Raw genomic sequence first — 26,978 nt, 5'->3', positions numbered from 1 at the left:
ATTTTTATCGTCAAAACCGCCCAAACCGCACCGCGAACACCCCTATTTGCTTTGAAGATGAGATGATATTTTGACATCCACAATTACACTATACCGTATAATACTATGATTAAATATAATGGAGTCAGATTTTATTAATAATTTTTTTTCTCTCTCTTACTTTACATTGTTACCATTTCTTCTTCCTGTACCATTCTTTTATTTACATCTCAAATAATTAAACATCATTAATCAAATTCTTGTAATGAATTAATCAACTTTTTTAAAAATAATTTTTATGTGTTTTGATGTCTGGATCTATATTAACCAAACTTTAAACGCCATTAATCAACTTCTTGCACTCATTTAATCAAATTTTTTAATTCAATTTTGTTATCTTTTAATGTCTGAATCTATATTAACTAAACTTTAAATAGAATTAACCAATTCCTTGCATTGTATTAACTAAATTTGTGTTACCAATTTTTATGTATTTTGATGTTTGGGTTTATATTAACCAAACTTTAAACATTATTAGCCAAAATTGTAAAATAAAACTTGATCTCAAAAGAAGATATATAATTGTGAAAAGTAAAGAGAAAAAAAAATTGTATAATAAAATCAGAATCCAATGCATGCAAACAAAGAGAGAGAAGATGGCCATATAAAGAGAGAGAGAAAATGATACGAATATTTAACAATATTTTTAGTACAAAATGAATATAAGATACGGTGTAGTGTAACTTTACAGTGTCAATATAACATTGCTGTTTTTTTTATAGATATAAGATACGGTGTAGTGTAACTTTACAGTGTCAATATAGCATTGCTCTTCTTTTATAGATTGATCTTAGTTGTTGTAGAGGGTATATGAGTATGAATTTGTTGTTGGATTGTTATGATTTTATGGTTATGTTGATTTTTGGAAAAGAAGATACATTAAATTTCATTCAATCCCTTCATTTGTCATTTGATATTTGTTTTTACTTTTTTTCTAAACAATTAACTATCAGCCATGTGGCACTACCGTACTGGTTCATATTAAAAGGGTTTGAAAAGTCAAAACTCTAATTTATACTTCCTCCGTTTTTTATTATAAGTCGTTTTTGACTTTTCACACGTATTAAGAAATGTAATAATTATGGTATAAAAAAGAGAAATTATGAAGGATTTTACAAAATTATCCTTTATTAATGATATTGAAAAGATAAATTGATATAATTGAAAGAAGAGAGAATAATAAATATTTAAGGGTATAATAGGAAAAATAACATTAATGACTCATTGATATTATAAAACGACTTATATTGTGGTATAAAATATTTTCCCAAAGCGACTTATAATAAAAAACGGAGGTAGTATTCATTTAATTTACTCTGTTTATTTTTTTTATCTAAAAAAAGAAAAACTAATGAAAGAGGGTGGGAAAAAGAGGTGGCCGATGGCCCCATTTGGTTAATACTTTGATTTTACTTTTTTTTTCTTTTTTTTTTTGTTATTATTATTTCTCTTTTTATTAGGAAATTATATATAGGTTCAGTTTTATTTTGGACCTTGCCCGGAGTCCCTATTCTTTTACTTACCATTATTCCACTCTAACCTACACACCCTTTAGATTTTAATTTTAATCCATCTAGATCTAATTTGGTTTTTTAATTTAAATTTTTTAGGTTAACTTTTATCATTACTAAAATAAAAAATAAAAATAAATAAATTAGTTAGTTTTAAATTTGTGAATGCATCTAATTACAGCTAATATCCACACCATTTATAAATAAACCATATGATCCCTCTTTTACACTCATTAAATTATTTTATGATTTCATTTAATTTATGTTAAATATTATTAGTATAAACTATTATAATTCCTTTATAATAAATAAAATAAAAAGAAAAAATATATATATAATTAAGGAATTGGGGTTAATCAATGGGATAATTTTGGGACAATTTATGGGATAAATATAAGAATAAATTTCTAGGATTTTAGGGATAAATAATCAGGGATAAGGGATATGATATTTGGTTTTATATAATTAACCTTTTAATATATATATATATATATATATATATATATATATATATATATATATATATATATATATATATATATATATATATATATATATATATATATATATATATATACCCAGTTTATTTTCTCAAATCAAATTAACCATTATGCTTTTGCAAACAACTAAGCGATAAAATCAACTTCATTCATTTAAAATATTAAGTCTTCTGTCTTTGTGCGTTGAGACATTTTTCAAAGTCAAATGATTCTCCGCCTCCGATACAGAGAATTTTTTAAGGGATAAAATCAATCAAACAAATCAATATTTTTTACAAGAATTACGGTACTCTGATCACTCGCTTAATGTGAAGATACATAGGCATATAGTTGTAAACTCTAGCGAGTACGATTATAAAAAAATCTTTTTGGGTCTCTCATTTGTTTAAATAAAATATTTTCTATAAATATGTTAAATAATTAATAATTAATCAATAATCAAGCAAACATCTTTAAACACACACTAACCCTAGAAGTAAAGGAGGATCTCATTGAGTACAATGGAGGTAAGGGGTGCCTAGTAAGGGTGTTCAAAACCAAACCAACCCAATAAAAAACCTCAAACCAAACCAAAACAAACCGAAACCGCAAAAAACCGCATTTGGCTCGGATGCGTTTGAGTCATTTTTTAACAAAACCGCACGGTTTGGTTTGGTTTGCGGTTTGTATTTTTCAAACCGAACTAAACCAAACCAAACTGTATTATGTTACAACCCAAACTTCAATTATCCCACATCCAACCCAAAACTCAAACTTAGTATGCCTTAACCTTACAATTAAAAACGATTTTCTCTTACTCACACTTAGGGTTTCAATTTCAACCTTCTTAAATCTCTCTTAGTAGTATCGCGCATTCTTCTCATCTTCTTTACCATGTACGTTTTGCCTTTTCTACTATAATATTTCCTCTCTTATGTTCTTTCTTTTTTATCTTTTATGTTACTATTTTCTCTTCCAATTACATTTTTATCGCTCCTTTCTTCTCAATCCCGCATCTCTTATGTTCTTTTTTTCATCTTCTCTAATCTCTCATCTCATATGTTTTTTACGTTTTATTATAATATCTTTGATATTATTTTATGCTACTATTTTTATATATTTTTTTTATTCCACTTTTATCTAATCTAATTTTTTGTATATTGAATGCAAAGTTTGTCTAAATATGATAAGTTTTGATGTTATTTAGTAATGTATGAATGACTAAACACAAAGTTATGTTGTTTTCTATATAGGTGTATGTATGGCTCAATAAAAATATTGTAAAAAACCGAACCAATCCAAACCGAATTGGTATGGTTTGGTTTGGTTTTATTTTTAAAAGTCAACCGAACCAAACCAAACCGCATGCTTTTTTCTCTTGCGGTTCGGATGATTTTTATCGTCAAAACCGTCCAAACCGCACCGCGAACACCCCTAGTGCCTAGTACCTTCCCCTTACTTAACCGACTCCCGAACTTAGCATCTCACCCTTAGTTATTAGGTTTTATCATTATTTCCCGGTTCCTTAGGAACGAATAAAGGATGATGGCGACTCTTTCATTTTTCCAATCACGACAATATGAATGAATTTCTCACCCCTTTTGCGTTTATTGTGTTTGTGCTCCCTCGGAGTACAGACAATCAGGTACCTGAGTAGTTGAAGATGTACCTCATGTTGCTATCGATCGAGTCTGCCAATGGAGTTGCTATGATACGTAACATCGGAGAACGAGTTGTTTTCTTTATGTTATTTTGTTACGTATCTTTTAATTTAGAGAAAAAGGAATATGCACTGACAATGTAAAATATTTTTACACTGTCAACCAATGAGACTCGTGTATTCCGCCACATCACACTTTTATTTTTAAAATACTGTAATGACTTGGCAATATAAAATATTTTGATTGGATGTCAGTGTAATATTTCTTTACGCTGACAGTGCACTACCTTTAACCTCTTTAATTTAAAGTAATTATTGAACCACTTTTAATGTGAATGAGTTATTGAGGCTATGAATGTCATACTTTTGTTTAATTTTGTTGCTTGAACTATATTTTTTTTAAATGAAGTAATATTCAGACTTATTGGATTGTGAAGTGACATCCTACTTGGATAGAATTATCTTTTTTTTATTAATTATTGGGTCGGGAAGTAGGGTGTTACATAGTGACATCAGAGTAGGTCGGTCCGTCTGGCCAGGTGTTATAGTGTGTCAGTAGTGTACGAATGGTGTGTGAACACGGTCGAGTTAAGTTTCTTCTAATCCTTATTTTTTGATGTTGTTCAGAATATGGTTGGGAGAAATGATGGTGTTATTGTTGCCGCTTTGCAAATTGTGGCTCAAGCTATGCAGAACAACCAGAATAGAGGGAATGGTGAGTTCCGAAACATGGGAAAGTTCCAGAGGAATAGTCCACCTACCTTTAAAGGTAGGTATGTTTCAGATGGAGCGCAGGATTGGCTAAAGGACATTGAAAAGATTTTTAGGGTTATTGTGTGTACTGAAGCATATAAGGTGCAATTTGGCACGCATATGCTAGAAGAGGAAGCTGATGATTTGTGGGATAATACGCGTCAGAGACTGGAGGCTGTCGGCGATGAAATCACTTAGGTTATATTCATAGAAGAATTTCTGGAGCGGTACTTTCCAAAAGATGTGCGTGGGAAGAAAGAGATCGGGATCGTTCTGGAAATTTGTTGGGCAATGAAATCACTTGGGGTGTCTTATGAGATCGTTCTGGAAAATTTCATGCCCAGATTCTTTGAAATAATGACTCTGATTTTGGAGTTAAAGGATCATGTTGATATGTCCTTAGCTAGGTCTAAGATTTCAGATATCCCAACACCATAACAAGTTCTCTTTCAGATTGATGTTAGAATTGTGTCTGCTCAAATCTTAACTACTTAGCTAGTATGTGAATCATCCTTTAGGACCCCTCTTCCCGAATAGAACTTAGTTGTTCCATTTGTAACTAGAGAAAATTTTGTGAATGCACAAATCTTAAACTCTCAGCACGAAGTTGGCACAAATTTTAGGATTGCATCTTCCGAACCCCTTGCTTATGAGGTTGTTACTTATGTAATTCTGAAGACTCTATATGAGTTGAAGAATGAGAATGAAGAATTAAGGACTAGGCTGGATCGCCAAGATGAGACCAACAATCAGATTCAGAACATGTTATCGACAATCCTTTCTAGACTTCCACCACAACCATAAATCTTGTTTAATTTTTATTTGACTTTGTCTATCTTGTTACTTTTCTTATTCAATTTATAAAAAGATTATTTCTCATTTAATCCTATTCTCTTTTATTGATGATTAAGGGGGAGAAAAATCTATGATTTTAATTCATATTTTTTCCATGATAGAAAACCCAATCATGTATAGATTTATTGGATAATTTTTTTTTGTGAATCAAAATTTTCTAAGACTTAATCGCAAGGGGAGCTTGCAAACCTTACTCTGTGAAGTTAAGCTAAGAAAATTTTGATGTCTAAAATTCTAGGGGAGCTTACAATCCTAACTCTAATTTTTAGCTGATTATTTTCTTTGTTAAAAGTCAAAATTGTTCATCAAAATTATAATGTTTAACATCATCAATAATGGGGGAGATCATTGGAACAAGTTTGGTTCCATAACTATCCTTAAGTTTTTATGATAACAAAGTGTAAAAGAATAATTTTGTTCTCTAATAGTTTGTTGAGTGTGCAAATTTTGAGCAATCTTGAAGTGAAGTAAAGCTAAATTTGATCAAGTAAGAAGTTGAGTGAAGATGACTCTGAAAAAACCAAGATGCTGGACAAAGATGTCGAAAAAGACTCTGAACTATGGTCTTAGAGAGACTTTGAATATAGAAATTCTAGACTATAATAAAAGAGATTCTGAACATTGGACATCATCAGTAACTGAACCCAAGTGATCATTTGAATAAGTTCTGAAGTTAAAGTCAACTATGGTTCTGACTAGTCAACACTTATAAAGTAGACGTCTTTGATGCACTCTGATTCATTCAAGTATTATCTACTAATTAGACTTTGATGTCTATTCTTAAGGTTCAAAACTCTGAACATGTGTAAAATCCTCATATGCAAAGACAATGTTCTAGATTGCTAAAATGGATGAAGAGTTCTTATGAACTGTCAAGTTAAGCATCAAGGCAAAAAGTAATGTACTTCAAACAACTATCAAAGATTTTCAATCAACTACTCAATATTTTTGGCTGAACCTACCTACTCTATAACAGTAGTATACTTTGAAGAAAGTTCTAATCATATCCTCCAATAGATTTACTTTTTATCTATAAAGAGGACAAAGGAATTGTGAATGGGCATATATGATGGTTGATTAAAAAGAAGAACAAAAATAGATACAGATCTTTTGCGAGAAAAGTGAAGAAACTTCATGATGAACAAAATTCAATAAAGAAAATCATCTTTAGTTCAAATATTCTCTAGAGTAAACCTAAACTTCATTGTGTGTGTGTGTATTATGCTTAGTGAGAAGAACACAGTTAACTTGATTAATAGTTGTTAATTTCCTCGAGAGACTAATTTAGTCAGAATTCTCAAGAAATCATTGTCGGGTAGTCTTTGAGTTGTATTTCCTTGAGAGACTAGGGTAGAGTCAGAATTCTCAAGAAGTCTTAAACATTTGGTCTTTGAGTTGTAAAATCATTTTGATTATTGGATTAAGTCCTTATTGAGAAGGCAAAATCACTCAGACGGGAGGACTGGGAGTAGATTCGTTAACAGTGAACCATGATAAAAAATGTTTGTGTTATTTATCTTTATTGTTATCATTGTTATTTGTGCTATTGGGTTGCAAAAGTTTTAAATCTAGAAACCCAATTCAACCCCCACCCATTTCTTGTGTTTCTTGAACCTTTAGGAAGGAAAAGAAAAGGCTATTGAAAAAAGTACTCTGATGAGAAAACTTGTGGTGTCTTGCGATTCATATGCTGAAGGAGATGTCCAAGATATCTTGCCTTCTTCCAGAAGAAAAGTTGGAGGAAAGAAGACTCGTGTAAAAATTGTTGCTGATGCTCTAGATAATGCGTCATTTCATTTTGAATCAAGCGCTCAAAAATGGAAATTTGTTGTACATAAGAGGATTGCTTATGAGAGAGAGCTAAGTGAAGAAGCATTAAGATGCAAAGATCTTGTAAACCTGATAAAGGTTGTAGGATTAATGAATATTGTCACTTAGGTTGGTCTTTGCTTTGAAAAACTAGTTAAAGAATTCATAACAAACATCTCACATGAGTGCAATATTGAAGGGAGTCAAGAGTATAGGAAGGTGTATGTTAGAGTAAAATGTGTAGGTTTCTCACCTTTTGTCATTAATAAACACTTGAAGAGAAGTACGACTTCAGGATTTGAAGAAGTTTCCCTAGAGAAGATAGCCAAGGAAATCACTATATGACATGTTCAGAAATGGTCTAAGTTAAGGTTGCTTCCAAGTAAGAAGTTGAGTAAAAAGTATATTATATTGAATAGAATTTGTGCAGTCAACTAGGCACCTGCAAATCACAGGTTCAATGTCTTCACTACCTTGGCCAAATTGATATATCTTGTAGAAACCAAGGAAAATCTAGACTTTGGAGAATATGTTTTCAATCAGAACTTGAAGCATGTTGACTCATATGTTGTGTAGCTACCCATATCATTACCTTGCTTGTTGACTGGCATTATCTTAAGTTAATATCCATAGATAATTGATTCTCAAGAAGCTCCAATTAAAAGGGTTGGTTCTCTGAACTTTGATAAGAAACTGTTTATGGGGACACATGTCTAGACATTGAGTTATCAAGGAACCAAAGACATGTTGCTGGGGAGAATTCTTCTCTAACCAGAAAAGAGTTGATGCCAGAGCTAGAAGAGATATCCAAGGATCTTCAAGTCTCAGTAGAAGCCAGTTCAGAAGAATAATTCTTTTAAAAGGGAAGACGCATGCCTGTTGGAAGTTGTCTATTGAAGTGTGGAGATTTCTTCCTGAAGATTTCCTGGTTGTTATCTTTGTTGTGTGGCCCTTGTATCTGGGCAAAATATTTTGTTTGGATTTTTAAAGGCTTTATGGCCTCTTTGAAATTATGTAAAATAAAACATATATAATGTTTGTGCATTTCTTAATACTGTTTTGGTTGTCCTACTCATGTTTTTGGCTGTGCATGTACTAACATACTAACCTATGCATGATTGGCATTAAGGTGTTATTCGATACTTATCCTTTTCCAAATTATGGCATTAAGGCAACAGGTATTTGTTTAGTACTGACCATCTGGAATGTGTTAATGTTGTGCTCACATTATAGAGCATCGGACAAGATATCTGGCCTTTTTGTAGTGAGCTTGTCTGTTAGTAGTATTTTGAATTTCCTAATATTAACTATTAATTGTTTATGTTATGCATGACTAAGTATGTGAATAATTGCATGCTAATAATTAATAGTCAGTATGATTGTATGCTACTAACTATGAGTTGACCGAGTACTATGCATGACTAAGTATGTGAATGATTGCATGATTGATTATCTGTTTAGTTTGGAGCAACTGAATAGATTATATGTAGCTTCTTCCACTTACTACTGCTATTGCTGGTGCTTAACTATGATAATTAGAAGATGGTTACTGCTGCTGTTTGGATGCTCTGACAGTCTAGTATTTCTACTGGTTGCCACTTGTTCTAGTCTGAATAAGTGATATATCTTGAAGAGTTATTTTGACACAATATTTCAAAGGGGGTGATTTTTGTTTCTTTGAATTGGTTGCATTTTGAAAAACAACAACATGGAGAAGTATTCAAAGTGTTCAATATTATATAGCTTGCTTAAACTGTATGGAGGTGAAGAAGAGACATATACTAAACATGATGTCACATCATGAGATACGACAATCGGGCTTTGCACAATAGGTCATTACTACTTCATTTTAAAAGATTTTTTGGTCAAATATTGGATCAGATTTTATTGCTATTCATTTAACAGTATGATTAAGTGATTTGTTTGACAATTGATAGAAGATTGATTCAGATTTAAATGAAGATTTAAATTTGAATTTAAATTGAAACAAATACAGATAATATCCAACATATTCTGCATTAATTCTGGATGTTAAAACTATTATCCAAGGAGAAAAACTCAAAGTTATTATTCTATATAAGGAACTCAAAACCTACATTGGAAGCCAAACATTCATATTGAAGATTTTAGAGTATTCAAGTTTACAAGAGTCTTTTTTTATTTATGTTCACCAGTATGTTTCAGTAACTTGGCATAAAAGATTTGTCTAGTTGAGTTGCATATTTAACATATTTATCTACACCTTTATGTTTCAGTAACTTGGCATTGAAGATTTGTCTAATTGAGTTGTAATATTCAACATTAATAATTGGGTGAATCACCAATTATTAGGGTTTAGTGATTGAGAGAAAGTGAAAGGGTTTCTCATATTTAGAAGGAATTCTAAATAGAAAATTATTGGGTAGTGTTAGGAAGATGCATTTAACAATATAAGATTTGTTGTTGCTTGCAAGACTAATTGTACTAAACTACTAATAGTGAATTTCTTTTCTTGGGTTAGAAGCAAACCCTATAGACATAGGTGTTGTTGCATCAAACTGGATTATAAATTACTGTGTTTTATATAAATTTTCTGCTCTATCAACTTGTACTCTTAATTTGTCAAGGTTCTGGTTATCTTGTCGAACCTGTTGTCTAGGACATCATGTTCGATATTTGTCCCTTAAAGTACATAATTTCACACATTAGTTATTTTTATACGAATTATATATATATATATATATATATATATATATATATATATATATATATATATATATATATATATATATATATATATATATATATATATATATATATATATAAAGAAATTGATTCCTTCACTCATCATCTTCTCTTATCATATTATCATCATCTTCATACCAGATGCATTGTGTGGAGAGGTTTCAACTAACATCTTTATTCTATGATTTCTGAGAATGGTTTTAGCTTAGGTGAAGATTCTGAGACCATTGAAACCAATACTGCTTGAAGATGTTGTAGTTGGTCAATATAAGGGCAACAAAGGTTGTATATCACATCCTGCTTATATAGATGACTCGACTTTTCCAAAGGGTAGTTATTCTTACTCCAACCTTTGCTTTGCTGCGGCAGCTCTTTTTATTGGTAATGCCAGATGGGATGGAGTTCCTTTTCTAATGAAAGCTGGCAAGGCTCTTCATACTAAACGGTATGAAATACTTTGTATTCATTTAAAAAACAATTATTTTTTAGTTTTACATTCTTTGGAATCATGAATTAAAAAAAAAACGTAATGTGGCCTAGTGTGGTACTATGTTTTCAAGCAACCAAATTGACATTTTTTCCAAATAAAGTTTCATTTTTCTTATATACTTGTCTACTTATAAGTGCTTCCACGTCATAATAGATAATTTACTCATCTTTTTGTCGAGGCAATCTAAAAAAACCATGTTTTAAATAATATGAATAACACAACTATCCAAATAAAAGTTTAAAGAAAAAACATAAAAAAAAAACTAAACTATTAGCTTATAAATATAAAATGTTCACTAGTATAAGTACAAAATTCTATCATCTAACAACCATCTACCTCCTTTATTTCTCTACAGCCTCTTATTTCCATCTATGGAACCAAATATATACCAAAGTAATTAAGAGTTAACACAAGTAAATTGTCATATTTTGAATTTAAAGAAATTTCGTGCCACCCACGTCAAAGTTGAGCCATAACCATTTGGTATAGTCACAAAGGAAACTTCATTGGGGATTGTCTTGTAAGTTGTATGTGGTCCACGCATATAGCTAATAGTACTATTTACATTTACACCTGTAATTTTTTGTCAATATTTTGCACCTTAATCCCCTAATTATTGCTGGGTAGTGTTCTCACCTTTCATTGCAACCATAAAACTTTAATACAATGGCAATTTGTCACTATAAATAAATGCTTAGAGTTATTTGCACATTAACTCTCACACCAATAATGAAGTCCCTTCGTCTTGTAGCAACTTCTCTGTCTTGTGTTGTGCTTGTGCTTGTGCTTGGAGGATTACCATTCTCCATAGATGCACAACTTAGTCCATCTTTTTACAACAAAACATGTCCAAATGTTAGTTCTATTGTGACCCAAATTCTAACAAATGTTTCCAAGACTGATCCTCGAATGCTCGCCAGCCTCGTCAGGCTTCACTTTCATGACTGCTTTGTTCAAGTATGTATTGTACTTATTTCTTTTATTACTATACTTTTCTATTTCAAGTTAATATTATTTACTGTGTGATCAATGATTTTAACAGGGCTGTGATGCTTCTGTTTTGCTGAACAACACTGCTACAATCGTAAGCGAACAAGAAGCGTTTCCAAATAACAACTCTTTAAGAGGTTTAGATGTTGTAAATCAGATCAAAACAGCCATAGAAAAAGCTTGTCCCAACACTGTTTCTTGTGCTGATATTCTTACACTTTCTGCTCAAGCTTCTTCTGTTCTTGCACAAGGTCCCAGTTGGACAGTTCCTTTAGGAAGAAGAGATGGCTTAACTGCAAACCGAACGCTTGCGAATCAAAATCTTCCAGCTCCTTTCGACGCATTGGATAAACTCAAAGCTGCATTTAAAGCTCAAGGACTCGATACTACTGATCTAGTTGCTCTCTCTGGTGCTCATACATTTGGAAAAGCTCATTGCTCTTTCTTCGTTGGCCGATTATACAACTTCAGCAATACTGGAAAACCCGATCCATCTCTCAACACAACCTACTTGACACAATTGCGCACGATATGTCCCAATGGTGGACCTGGCACCAACCTTACCAATTTTGATCCAACGACTCCTGATAAATTCGACAAAAACTATTACTCGAATCTTCAGGTGAAAAATGGCTTACTCCAAAGTGATCAAGAACTGTTCTCAACATCTGGTGCAGATACCATTAGCATTGTCAACAAATTCAGCGCAAATCAAAGCGCTTTCTTTGAGAGCTTTAAGGCTGCAATAATCAAAATGGGCAATATTGGTGTGTTAACTGGCAGCCAAGGAGAGATTAGAAAGCAATGCAACTTTGTTAATTCAAAATCAGCAGAGCTAGATATAGACACTATCGAGTCTATTGATTCATCAGAGGAGGATGGTATTGTTAGCTCAATATAAATAAACTAGGATCATTGTACTTTAAATTATGTGATTAGAGAGGCCACTAATAAATCGTAAGTTATAACTAGGGACCTTCATGTCACTTGAAATCCTATGCTTTGTATGTGAGAGAACATGATCTTGTATTATGAGTACTCACATTAATATATCAAATAAAGCTTTAAGTACACTTTACTACATTATTGGTTTAATGTAAATATTTTGCTAAGGATTTTTTTTTGTAAATTTTAAATTTGCTTTCTGATTTAGATTATAACCCATCTCAGAATGGTCTCTCTATGTACAAGAGAATACCTTTCAATTCAACTCACCTAAACAAGCAGGGAAAAAATGAAGATGAGGGAGGTTAAGAGTCACATAGCCTAGCAAGAAAACAGGGTCGGCCCAAAGGATTGCTAACAAAGCAATTGCCATGTAGGCTTCAAATAAATCCTATTTTTTAAAATATTAGTACCAATTACTTTTATTAATATTTTGTCTCGGTATAAATTTACCTAATTACTTTTGCAATGATTCAAGCAGATCCCGACCCTTCATATAACCCCCCTCGAACTTTGCCCTCAACTCATTTTCGACCTGGTCTTGCTTGTCCCAATCGCCACGCTCTAGCATCAGCCCTCTTAACAGGTAATTCTCCTTCATGTCAGATAGCTTGGGGGACAGGCTGGTGTTCAGAGGCCTATAGTCGCCAAGAAACTCTTCGGAGAGGAGGAGGTGGGAGCCGGTAAACTTGATAGTGTCAAAACCAGGGTCATTCCATAAGGAAGACTTGAAAGGCGAAACCTCGCCACCAGGAGACTTCTAGACGCCCGCTTCCTCCAGGATAGGCAGAACAACTTCACTCCCAAAAGTTTAATAAGGATTTCCCTTAAGCCTCTGGGCCTTGGTACTTTGTGAGTCAAGGGGGCGACGACCTACTTTTTTTTGCTATTTTTGTAATCACACCATAAGGACGGTCTATTAGTTTCCCCGCATACCATTTTGATTTTATCTCATCTTTTCTTCCACTCCTCTAAAGAGAGTTTAATCATCTGGTTTGCAAGACAATAAATAAAGGTCACACATCACTAAAGGATTCCTATAAAGACATCAAAATATCAAAGCTTACTCACGTATTTATTGAGAGAGTCATCGCCCTCTCGCCATCGCTCGTTAACTAAACAAGACTCCATGACATCAAATTTCTTCAGGAGGAGAACAATATTGGCCTCACCGGAGATAAGGTATTCATAGTTGTACTCTACAATCACCATGGAGTTGTTCGTCCAAATCAAAGGGAATATAGGGGTATCATCTACCCCTACAACAATTTCAGAACCCTCTCGCCTTTTCACTCGTGTAAACCTGTCTTTCCATTTCTTGTAATGATTGGAGTAGGGTTTGAACATGACTTTTTTGCAAAAGCATTCCTAAGGTTACCCAACCCCATTTTGCAGAATGTCTAGTGGCGTAGAATAAAAATAACACACCTACACTGGGGGGTATTTCCAACCCTCGACACACAATTTCAAATTCCCTAACAAAATTCCAACTGTTGAATGCTTGACAAGAAGGCGCAATGTTAAGAACTCTCATAACTTCCTCCTCGAAATGGGAAAAAGGGAAAAGAACTCCCATGTGCTTAATGCAGGAGAAGTAGAAGTAGAAGTAAGGAGAGAAGGATATTATCTTCCCCTAAAAAAGTACAAGATATGGCCATATTTGTTTCCTAGGAACACATAAGACAAAAAGAAATCTCACGCTCACACTCATTTTGCATATAGAAGAAGAAACAATTTATTCCAATTAGTGTCAAAGGAGGAGAAGTCATCAAGCTTAGGAGGAGGAAAGATCAAGGGTTTTATTCAATCTTCATCTTCATCAATTCTGAACTTCAATTTAAGGTGAGGTTCTTTAGGCTTTAATCTTCGGTAGAGAAACCTAGGATGGTTCACATGTTAGGTGTTAGGTAGAATTATGTATGATTACTTGATTATATGATGCTACTTACTTATTGATTGAGATGTCATATATTTTATGATGAATCTACAAAATGATGTTTGCATGATTGGTTACGAATAATTGTTGTTCTTGAATATGGTTGAAAAACATTGAATTATGAGTACTTTTATGTAAAAAGGGAGCAAATATGATGGTTCTTAGGGCTTCTGTGTGCAATACGATCGTAATACATTATTATGGCCAGTGCATAAGACTTTCTACATGAATAGTGAGAAAATATTTGCTCACTTATGGCCACAAGCTATAGTTACGAACCACCTGTAATACTTTCTGTCTGGATTTAGGGTTTACTTGTAATCGGTATACCTTGAGCTAGGAAACTATTGTGTGGGGGTTATTGGTAATGTTAATATTCCTTGGGTTAGATGTTCTAATGTCTTAAACCTAAGCAGGTATGTGGCCTTGGCATTCGTGGTCTTCATTTAGTTAATCTATCTTCGTTTGTGATCTTCGCTTAGTTAATGTATCTTAGTTAATCTATCTTCGCTTAGTTAATTTATCTTAGTTAATCTATTGCTGTATAAGAAATGTTCTCTCTTAGATTCACATTTCATAGGTTATATCTTATTTCTAACAAACAAGGCGGAAAGGTGGATGATGTTGGTTTCTAGGAGGAGCAGATTATGGTTTGGAACCTTAAATGTGGGATATATTTTTTTATCTATAAATAGGAGGTGGTCGATGACCTTCTTCTAAAAATTCAGGAAAATATATTTTCTCAAGAGAGAGACCATTGGTGATGGTTTCATGATAAGGATATTGTTTACTTTGCTGTTATCGCCTATAATGCACCTTTTGAGACAAATCTTGGTACTAATACCTCCGGTATTAGTTTGGAACACATTATGGCTTCAATTAAGTGCTCAGTTGGGCTCCCACTAAATTTATGATCTTCTTATGGTAACTCCTATAAAATAAGATCTCTACAATGTTTAAGCATAATGTATTTTGAGAAAATAATATAATTCAAGTCGGTGTAACATGTTGTAGTAAATGTGCAACCGGTTACATCCATGTTCTGCATTATTTAGTTTTTAGAAAGAGATTTGACACAACAGATTGTAGAAAATGTGCAATTGGTTCCACCCCTTCCAGTTTTTGTAATTTTGAGGTAGAGATTTAGTGCAATCGGATGCACCAATTACGAAACTGGTTGCAGGTCTGGAAAATTTGTTTTTCTCATTAGTTAGTTAGCGGTATTGTTTTGTATGATGGCTTAAATGCCCATGTTGGATCATTAATGTTAGTATGCTATATTTTTACCCTAATTCTCTCGAATTGTCTCAATTCTCTGTCTCGATTCTCTCCATTATTCATCATTGTTCTTGTGATTGGGGTTTTACCTTACATTTGGCATAAAGAGCCCGTTTCTTTGATCGAACACTTAGTGTACAAAAATATTTTCCATCTCAAATGAACGTATCCCTGAAAAACTCTTAATTTTAGATGAAAAATAATAATGACAAGTGGTGAAAGCATATGAAAGTGTTGATTTACTATCAAGATTCTTTAAGTGATAAATAACAATATTAATCCACTTGAAGTGATTCAAATAAAGTTTGGGAAATCTTAGAGAAAAGTTTCTAGAAGCTGATAAGACAAAGATGATGAGATTACAAATTCAAAAAAGGCAATGATGAGATTACAAACTCAAAAGAGGCAGTTGAAGTTACTTCAAATGGAGGAGAAATAAACGATTAGTGAATTTACTACAATAATTATAAGATTGGTGAATCAATTGAAATCTTGCATAGAATGAATAATGATTCGACACTTTTCGACTTGATTCTTTGGGGGTTGTTGCCTATTGTATTGCTTTTGGAGGAAAACAATGTTTTTGTTTCTAAGCTTTAGCCCGACACCCATTAGAAATATTGGTGTTGATTGGATTTTTTAAAATCTTTTTCTTTCCTAATTTTATTTTACTTTTGTTTTGCTTTGTGAAGCTATTGAGAATATCTTGTATCTGCTATTTAGTTCTCTTGAGAGACCTTTCCCAATCCTTAGTCTTTTATATATATATATATATATATATATATATATATATATATATATATATATATATATATATATATATATATATATATATATATATATATAATTGAATCATATGAAATCAATTCAAACCAAGCTAGAGAAGAAGTAAGCCAAATAAAACATTTTAATCATTATATAGAGAAAAAAGTTAACCAAAATATATGCATGAACAGTACCATAAACCATAACAATCGAAAATATATATGATTTAATTTTAATATTCACACACATAAAGTGAGAGAAGACATGCAAAATATATTTAGGGATTCAACAAAATAATTTTTACTTCAATCAAATCTATTTTCAAAGACAAAACAAACCCATTTTCAAATTTTGAGAATTCAATAGTAGAAGTGACAAACAGTTTAATAAATTATATATATATATATATATATATATATATATATATATATATATATATATATATATATATATATATATATATATAAATTTTATTTTGAAATTAAAAAAAATTCAATCAAACTATGGTTGGCTGTTTAATGACGATTCAGTGGAGACTGAGTTTCATGATATGTGAGGCTCCCGGACAGTGTGGTATCAGAGCCTCGTTAACAAGAAGGGGTGCATATGGTGTGAATATTAGTAAAGAAAGTAAGTAAGGGAGAAAACCACTTACACATGGAAACACCTGAACCAAACACTCAACCTATTACTACTACTTCTTCCTTATCTCTCCCTAAACTCTGTAAAAAGATAAATTCTCATAAAATAGAAAACCTTATTGAGTATTCTCATGTTCCAGAAGATGCTCAAATTTCCGAAACAATACCTCCTCTATTAAGTCCGTACAACATCTTCAAAAGACAAAGAAGTGTTACCAGATCCATCCGAAATCTTATCTCTACAAACCGCCCTCATATGAAAGAATATGTCCAGTCGTCTAGACTAGACCAATGTAGCTTAAGAGCTACGAACCAGGAGCAGTACGTAGATTTGGAGATTCCCCAGTATCTCATAAATCACTGGAAGACTGAAGGATATACAGCCTTACACTTTGGGGCTGTCAGGCTCATCTTTTCCCTACACGGAAGGAAGAACCAACCTGTCTTTTGCAAAATAGCTCTATTGGACTCGAGCTACCTCCACTATGAAAACGCTGTGATAGGAACTGTTCTCACCACGCTGCATGCAGGAAGTGTCGTCCTCACCATTTTTCCTAATTATAACGTGAGTCTCAGTGATAATACTCTATCCACGAGACTTAAAGTACAGGTTCAAATCACTGGAACTGACCAAGTACCAGAAGCTATGTCAGCCACTCTCCATCACCAGATAATATACCGCTTACAGAATCACTCGATAGATCTTCCTCTCTCAGGTTGCTCCTCTGATTCACTATTGGTTGTCACCAATAGAGAAGAAGACATACCCTCTATAGTTCAAATTCCGAGAAGAATTACAAGGGAAGAGTTAACTCAACTAATTCCACTTGAATGGATAACCAACTACGAGAGACTTCATGTTGATAGAAGGCCTATCCAATCCCAAGAGGCTACTTTCAGAAGATCTATTGACAAGAGGGTCAAGACGATTTTCAAAAAGCCAGACGAAGGGTCGACTTCAATATCTCCAATCTTCCAGACAATGATGATCCAACCAGTTTTAAAAGAAGACTGGTGTCCTGTCCATGCTGTTACATCAGAAGGAAAACCCATCTACACTGATAAAATAGATGGCCACTTCATCTGGGATGTTGATCCTACCAGATGTGACTCAGATTGTGACTGCTGGATGCACGACAATGATATTGACCGAGATATCATTCTTCCCAAAACAAATAAAAAGGGGAGGTGTAAACCCTCTCCACCTCCTCAAAGAAGATTTGATCCAGACAATGGTCCATGGGTAGGAATCCATGGGAAAAAGAAACCCCTCTCTATCTACGAAGAAGGACTAAAAATCCTCAGGAAAGAAGGATTGTTACCACCTGATGATCCAACCCTTGTTACATGGTCACCAACAGACCATTGTAAGCCACTACATCCTCCAACTGTCGTCCAACCAATTCCTTGTTTTATGTACTCAGCTGCAACTCCAGAGTACGAACGACAATTTCCTTCCCTGGAAAGGAAAATGGATCCAATCACAGGCAGAACATCTAAACCCTTCATTCATCCCAGTGAAGTCCAGCCCGATGGGAAACTTAAGCCTTTAACCCAAGCTGAAGAAGTGCTAAACTGGCAATCGGAAAACATGGTTTCTCAAAATGAGATTCTCCAGAGCCTTGACAAAAGGGTAGATAAGATTGCTGAGAAAATTGATGAGACAGATGATAATCTCAAGGTTTTATCCCAAAAAATGCAGAAGCACTACAGGAGCTTAAAAGCCCAAGTATCTCAACTGGATCGTGATTTGCGGCAGATGTTAGAAGAAAGAACTTTTGGCAAAACCTTTGACCAAAAGGAAAGAGAGATCAGAAATCTACAAGGCCAAGTAAAAGAGATAGATGATTTCTTAAGAGCCTCTCATGAAAGAAAGCCCAAGCCCGTTGAAAACTCTTTCTTTGACCCTCCTGTTTTTCCTACATATTTTAAACAACCAGAAAGGCCTTCTCCTTTCTACCCTACCTATGCTTCATCACCACCAGAGCAGGCTAGATACATACCTACAGCTTACAGGCCAAAATCTACTAGAACTTCAACTCCCTCGACCTCCAAGACAAAAGGCAAAGCTTCCTGCCTAAGCGCCTCATCCTCAGACTCTCAGGATATCCCTGAAACACCTCCTCCAAAAATCCAAAAGGAAGAAGAAACTCTAGATAAAGATTTCCAAGCCATGGCGATCACCAGAAAGTACGAATCTTCCCAGAAAAATCACCACCTTGCTGAAACATCGGCACACAAGGAAGATGAGTCCTCGACAGATAGTGACAATAACTCTGATCAGGAAACATCTACTGATGAAACACCAGAATCTGTTTCCTCAAAATCAGAATCTGAAGACAACTATATCCCAAGACTCTTCATGGCAAATATAAAAGAGGAAGATTCCTTTTTTGAAGAAGAGTCCCCTGAAGAAACTCTGATCCCTGAAAGGATTAAACCAAATGGCGGTCCCTGGTTCACCTTTGATGACATTCCACCCAGTCGCTGGAGGAAAAGACTACTTGAATTTGGAGCTTGGCTTGACACCCAGATGATGAAAACAAGTGCAGATAGCTATAAGATCATTGAAGAATTTTGCTGTAGGATGACAGGTACAATGAAAGAATGGTATCACAATCTTGGAACCTTCAAACAAGATGAGTTACACCGTTTAGAAACTACAGCTAATGTTCTTGGTGTGCTTCACCGTGAATTTATCGGTGATATGGAGATGTTTGATAGGAAGAACAGACAAGAATTCTTTGAGATGAAGTGTTGTTCCCTCAAAACAAAGGATCTTGACAGACACTATCACAGAATGGCACAGAGATATTATGTCCTTAATGGATATAATGACCCTAGTCTCAAGAATACCTATGTCTCCTCTCTACCACAAGAGCTCCAACCAGAAATCCATAGAATGTTAGCCACAACTCAAAGAGATATCCAAACCATGAGTCTTGGACAAATTCACCAGGTGACACTAGAAGCACTTGAAAAGCTTTGCAGTTTTCATCACCAATTTTCTGAAGTTATAGAACAAAAGTCAAAATTCACACACGCGTGTAGAAAACCCTACCTGGAGATTAAATGTAAAGACAAAAGGTGTAGTTGTACAACAAAAAAGAAACACCAAAGACAAAAATACACCAAGTCTCATAGGACCTTCAAGGGAAAGAATAGGAAGAATATGAAGTTCTTCAGAAGAAAACCTTTTAGAGGAAAAGGGAAAAATGAGAGATGCTTTATTTGTGGAAAGAAGGGACATTTCTCTAAAGAATGTCCTAATAATACTCATAAAGCCGCAAAACTGATTAACTCTCTTCAACCTTTAGAAGGAGACTTAGAATCATTGTATTCTGAGCAAAGCTCTGCTGACGAAGAAACAATTTTTGCCCTCCAAGACTCTTCGTCTGATGAATCATCATCTTCGGAGTTAGAAGATGGCAGATATCTCCCTGTTTACTCCTTCAAAGAAATAGGAAGTTCTCTTCCTACTCCACCTCTCCCTTGTGTTGAAGTTCATATCCTTGCGACGAAGTTTTCACGTCCAAAGAAAGTTATAGCTTACATGGACACTGGGGCCCAGATTACAATGATGAACCCTAGCATTCTCCCAGCAGAATCATGGGTAACACATGCCGCATACTTTGTAGCAGCAGATGGGAAAGTTTTCAAGACAGATCTAATGACCAAGGAGAAAATAGGAATAAAATTCTTCCCCGACTGCATCGTCTGGACCAGGGTCATTGGCAGTAATCTTCCAAACAAAGATATTGTAGTAGGAATGGATGTATATTCAGCAGCAAACAGGCTTCAAATTCTCCCCACAGGAATCAAGTTCAAAAGAGAATTCAAGCCTTATTCCGGAATAATGAAACTATATTCCTTGTCTAAGATCCCTGCTGGTTATGAAGAAATCAAGACCAACCTACTCAAACTCTGCGCAGACAGCCATGAAGAATTCCGCCATCCGAAACCCCTATGGAAAAATAAGGACTTTTTTGTTCAACTTCCTTTTAAGCTAAATGAAGATATTAACCCAACCAAGGCCACTCATCCAGGAATGAGTCCATCAGATTATTCATTGGCAAGGGAGGAATGCCACCAGTTGCTCAAGCAAGGTCTGATAGAGCCCACCAAATCAGAATGGGCTTGTCAAGCATTTTATGTGGAGAAAAGATCTGAAAAGTTAAGAGGGAAAAAGAGGCTAGTAATTGATTACAAACCTCTAAATTATTTTCTCAAAGATGATAAATTCCCCATTCCGAAGGCCTCGTCCTTAAATGTTTTCATCAAAGATGCCCAAATCTATTCTAAGTTCGATCTTAAGTCAGGATTTTGGCAATTGGGTATCAATCCAGAGGATCGTTACAAAACAGCATTTTGCATTCCCAACGCCCAGTACCAATGGACTGTGTTACCATTTGGGCTTAAAGTTGCGCCGTCACTCTTCCAAAAGGCCATGACAAGAATTTTTGAACCCATTCTCAATAGTATCCTCATCTATATTGATGATGTGCTATTGTTCTCAAAAGATGAAAAGACCCATAAACAACTATTGGGCCGATTTCTTCAAATAGCCCAACAACATGGAATTATGCTCTCTGAAAGGAAAAGTCAATTGGGCCAAACAGAGATTGACTTTTTAGGGATGCATTTCTCCCAAGGGAAATACCAACCTCAACCCCATATTGCCCAAGAACTGTTAAACTTTCCTGATGAAAACCTCACTGTCAAACAAATCCAACAATTTCTTGGTATAATTAATTATATCAGAGATTTCCTTCCAAGACTGGCGAAATACACAAGCCCTCTATCACAAATGTTAAAGAAAAAACCCCCACCGTGGGGAACAATGCAAACCGAAGCAGTAAAAGCCTTGAAGAAGATCGCACAAACTCCACCTGCCCTAAAAATCCCTGGAAATGGGAAAAGAATCCTGCAGACTGATGCTAGTGATCACTATTGGGGAGCAGTTTTGATAGAGGAACTTGAAGGGAAAAGATACTACTGTGGTCATGCCAGTGGCCAATTTAAAGAAGCTGAAAAACACTATCACACTACTTACAAAGAAGCTCTTGCCGTAAAAATGGGAATTCAAAAGTTTGACTTCCATCTAAGAGGCTACCAGTTTGAAGTACAGATGGATAATTCATCTTTTCCCAAAATCCTTGAATTTAAAAATAAGATGCCACCGGATCCTCAAACCCTTCGCCTCAAAGATTGGTTTTCCAGATATGATTTCTCGGTAAAACACATCAAAGGGACCCAAAATGTGATTCCGGATCTACTATCCCGACCTATGAAACCTATCCAGATTATCACAGCCAAACACACTTTCCCTTTGATTCTTATGGTCAAACCACTGCCAGATCATGCATCCACAACCAGAACTCTCCCTCCAGGAATAACAGTCTCCTCTTCACCATCTCAGCTCAAACAATATGCCAGGAACAATCTCTTCTATTACATGACAAAAATCATAAGGAATAAACTCCCTGATCATACTCCTTATTTCCCTGACACACCTTTCCTCCTACCAATTTTAATAAACCCAAATGCCAAATTCACAAAAAACCATTTATGGTATATCTGGTGTGCCACAGTATTGTATTATATGCCCGTTCTTATTCCCACTGAAGCCATGTATCAACACCTGATGGATCCCAAAAATCACAAGTCCTTGATTTGGACTACTCTTGAATGGTATTCTCCATTGCAATGGTGGAGGAATCAATTAAAACCAGTCATAGACGAGGTCAAAGAGAGAAGATTAGCCTTAGAAGCTATTAACAAGCTCAAGTCTGTTTTCTTTCTACACAGGCCTTATCAGACAGATCCAGAAACAAAGTTGCTTAATTGTAAGAGTTATGTCCACTTATGGGAAACAATCGATGATTATCCTCCCAGTCTAAAAATCACAAGGGAATTAATGGAATATGTCAACTGTATCAATCTTTATGACCCAAAGAACTTTGATGATAATACAACTTGTATAAGTCATGGAAAGTTCAGAAGACCAGAAGTTGGAGAAAGCTCAACTCAAGCCATACAACAGAATCCAGACTCGCCAATGGAAGCTGAATTCTCAGAAGGACAAGTGGAAGAAGCTAATAGAAAATTGATGGATCACACTTACATGATGGATGACATCTGGCAACATGAGTCATCACGTTATGGAGATTGTTTTTCTGATGAGAACTTATCCGATCAGAACATGTCCCCATCTCATGAACCTATTTTCAAAGACTAGGTGACAAGTGTCCCTTATGGGCCATTAGCATGCTTATGAATTGTATTTTCTCGTCTTTTTGTGTAAAAGTAACTCTATTATGTATGCTTTAGAGATAAGGGTGTCGGACTTTTAGAAAAAGGCATTTCTATAATGCCATGCTTGTAATAGTATTGCTTTTGTCTTTTATGCTCCTCCTTGCCTATAAAAGGAGGGCTCTTGTAAGCTATTTTCATCAAGCAATCATAAATAAAAACTCTTTGTGTGTTCAAGAACAACTATGTTCTAAAAATCCTCTCTTTCTCCCTAAGAAAGTTATAGCTTACATGGACACTGGGGCCCAGATTACAATGATGACGATTCAGTGGCTGTTTAATGACGATTCAGTGGAGACTGAGTTTCATGATATGTGAGGCTCCCGGACAGTGTGAATATCAGAGCCTCGTTAACAAGAAGGGGTGCATATGGTGTGAATATTAGTAAAGAAAGTAAGTAAGGGAGAAAACCACTTACACATGGAAACACCTGAACCAAACACTCAACCTATTACTACTACTTCTTCCTTATCTCTCCCTAAACTCTGTAAAAAGATAAATTCTCATAAAATAGAAAACCTTATTGAGTATTCTCATGTTCCAGAAGATGCTCAAATTTCCGAAACAATACCTCCTCTATTAAGTCCGTACAACATCTTCAAAAGACAAAGAAGTGTTACCAGATCCTCTCTTTCTCCCTAAGAAAGTTTGTAGCAACATAGTTGTTCTTGAACACACAAAGAGTTTTTATTTATGATTGCTTGATGAAAATAGCTTACAAGAGCCCTCCTTTTATAGGCAAGGAGGAGCATAAAAGACAAAAGCAATACTATTACAAGCATGGCATTATAGAAATGCCTTTTTCTAAAAGTCCGACACCCTTATCTCTAAAGCATACATAATAGAGTTACTTTTACACAAAAAGACGAGAAAATACAATTCATAAGCATGCTAATGGCCCATAAGGGACACTTGTCACCTAGTCTTTGAAAATAGGTTCATGAGATGGGGACATGTTCTGATCGGATAAGTTCTCATCAGAAAAACAATCTCCATAACGTGATGACTCATGTTGCCAGATGTCATCCATCATGTAAGTGTGATCCATCAATTTTCTATTAGCTTCTTCCACTTGTCCTTCTGAGAATTCAGCTTCCATTGGCGAGTCTGGATTCTGTTGTATGGCTTGAGTTGAGCTTTCTCCAACTTCTGGTCTTCTGAACTTTCCATGACTTATACAAGTTGTATTATCATCAAAGTTCTTTGGGTCATAAAGATTGATACAGTTGACATATTCCATTAATTCCCTTGTGATTTTTAGACTGGGAGGATAATCATCGATTGTTTCCCATAAGTGGACATAACTCTTACAATTAAGCAACTTTGTTTCTGGATCTGTCTGATAAGGCCTGTGTAGAAAGAAAACAGACTTGAGCTTGTTAATAGCTTCTAAGGCTAATCTTCTCTCTTTGACCTCGTCTATGACTGGTTTTAATTGATTCCTCCACCATTGCAATGGAGAATACCATTCAAGAGTAGTCCAAATCAAGGACTTGTGATTTTTGGGATCCATCAGGTGTTGATACATGGCTTCAGTGGGAATAAGAACGGGCATATAATACAATACTGTGGCACACCAGATATACCATAAATGGTTTTTTGTGAATTTGGCATTTGGGTTTATTAAAATTGGTAGGAGGAAAGGTGTGTCAGGGAAATAAGGAGTATGATCAGGGAGTTTATTCCTTATGATTTTTGTCATGTAATAGAAGAGATTGTTCCTGGCATATTGTTTGAGCTGAGATGGTGAAGAGGAGACTGTTATTCCTGGAGGGAGAGTTCTGGTTGTGGATGCATGATCTGGCAGTGGTTTGACCATAAGAATCAAAGGGAAAGTGTGTTTGGCTGTGATAATCTGGATAGGTTTCATAGGTCGGGATAGTAGATCCGGAATCACATTTTGGGTCCCTTTGATGTGTTTTACCGAGAAATCATATCTGGAAAACCAATCTTTGAGGCGAAGGGTTTGAGGATCCGGTGGCATCTTATTTTTAAATTCAAGGATTTTGGGAAAAGATGAATTATCCATCTGTACTTCAAACTGGTAGCCTCTTAGATGGAAGTCAAACTTTTGAATTCCCATTTTTACGGCAAGAGCTTCTTTGTAAGTAGTGTGATAGTGTTTTTCAGCTTCTTTAAATTGGCCACTGGCATGACCACAGTAGTATCTTTTCCCTTCAAGTTCCTCTATCAAAACTGCTCCCCAATAGTGATCACTAGCATCAGTCTGCAGGATTCTTTCCCATTTCCAGGGATTTTTAGGGCAGGTGGAGTTTGTGCGATCTTCTTCAAGGCTTTTACTGCTTCGGTTTGCATTGTTCCCCACGGTGGGGGTTTTTCTTTAACATTTGTGATAGAGGGCTTGTGTATTTCGCCAGTCTTGGAAGGAAATCTCTGATATAATTAATTATACCAAGAAATTGTTGGATTTGTTTGACAGTGAGGTTTTCATCAGGAAAGTTTAACAGTTCTTGGGCAATATGGGGTTGAGGTTGGTATTTCCCTTGGGAGAAATGCATCCCTAAAAAGTCAATCTCTGTTTGGCCCAATTGACTTTTCCTTTCAGAGAGCATAATTCCATTGTTGTTGGGCTATTTGAAGAAATCGGCCCAATAGTTGTTTATGGGTCTTTTCATCTTTTGAGAACAATAGCACATCATCAATATAGATGAGGATACTATTGAGAATGGGTTCAAAAATTCTTGTCATGGCCTTTTGGAAGAGTGACGGCGCAACTTTAAGCCCAAATGGTAACACAGTCCATTGGTACTGGGCGTTGGGAATGCAAAATGCTGTTTTGTAACGATCCTCTGGATTGATACCCAATTGCCAAAATCCTGACTTAAGATCGAACTTAGAATAGATTTGGGCATCTTTGATGAAAACATTTAAGGACGAGGCCTTCGGAATGGGGAATTTATCATCTTTGAGAAAATAATTTAGAGGTTTGTAATCAATTACTAGCCTCTTTTTCCCTCTTAACTTTTCAGATCTTTTCTCCACATAAAATGCTTGACAAGCCCATTCTGATTTGGTGGGCTCTATCAGACCTTGCTTGAGCAACTGGTGGCATTCCTCCCTTGCCAATGAATACTCTGATGGACTCATTCCTGGATGAGTGGCCTTGGTTGGGTTAATATCTTCATTTAGCTTAAAAGGAAGTTGAACAAAAAAGTCCTTATTTTTCCATAGGGGTTTCGGATGGCGGAATTCTTCATGGCTGTCTGCGCAGAGTTTGAGTAGGTTGGTCTTGATTTCTTCATAACCAGCAGGGATCTTAGACAAGGAATATAGTTTCATTATTCCGGAATAAGGCTTGAATTCTCTTTTGAACTTGATTCCTGTGGGGAGAATTTGAAGCCTGTTTGCTGCTGAATATACATCCATTCCTACTACAATATCTTTGTTTGGAAGATTACTGCCAATGACCCTGGTCCAGACGATGCAGTCGGGGAAGAATTTTCTTCCTGAGGATTTTCTCCTTGGTCGTTAGATCTGTCTTTCTTTTTCCCATGGATTCCTACCCATGGACCATTGTCTGGATCAAATCTTCTTTGAGGAGGTGGAGAGGGTTTACACCTCCCCTTTTTATTTGTTTTGGGAAGAATGATATCTCGGTCAATATCATTGTCGTGCATCCAGCAGTCACAATCTGAGTCACATCTGGTAGGATCAACATCCCAGATGAAGTGGCCATCTATTTTATCAGTGTAGATGGGTTTTCCTTCTGATGTAACAGCATGGACAGGACACCAGTCTTCTTTTAAAACTGGTTGGATCATCATTGTCTG

General features: G+C 35.1%; 1 protein-coding gene across 1 annotated transcript; it reads left to right on the top strand.

The window, feature by feature from the left end:
- Nucleotides 1-10,947: 10,947 nt before the first annotated feature.
- Nucleotides 10,948-12,391, top strand: LOC127075548 (peroxidase 15). The gene is made up of 2 exons (XM_051017013.1): nt 10,948-11,277; nt 11,363-12,391. The coding sequence occupies exons 1-2, from the start codon at nt 11,011-11,013 to the stop codon at nt 12,209-12,211; spliced, it is 1,116 nt and encodes a 371-aa protein (XP_050872970.1). The 5' UTR covers nt 10,948-11,010; the 3' UTR covers nt 12,212-12,391.
- Nucleotides 12,392-26,978: the final 14,587 nt, after the last annotated feature.

This window comes from Lathyrus oleraceus, chromosome 1, assembly GCF_024323335.1.
Source record: "Lathyrus oleraceus cultivar Zhongwan6 chromosome 1, CAAS_Psat_ZW6_1.0, whole genome shotgun sequence".
Lineage (NCBI taxonomy): Eukaryota > Viridiplantae > Streptophyta > Magnoliopsida > Fabales > Fabaceae > Lathyrus > Lathyrus oleraceus.
Note: the sequence above shows the minus strand (reverse complement) of the source record. Positions and strands in the feature narration are given on the sequence as shown.

Excerpts from the sequence above, each read along its gene's own strand:
- LOC127075548 (XM_051017013.1), top strand. The coding sequence starts at position 11,011 with ATGCTTAGAGTTATTTGCACATTAACTCTCACACCAATAATGAAGTCC. Across the intron at positions 11,278-11,362 it reads TTCATGACTGCTTTGTTCAA|GGCTGTGATGCTTCTGTTTT; the intron begins GTATGTATTGTA and ends TGATTTTAACAG.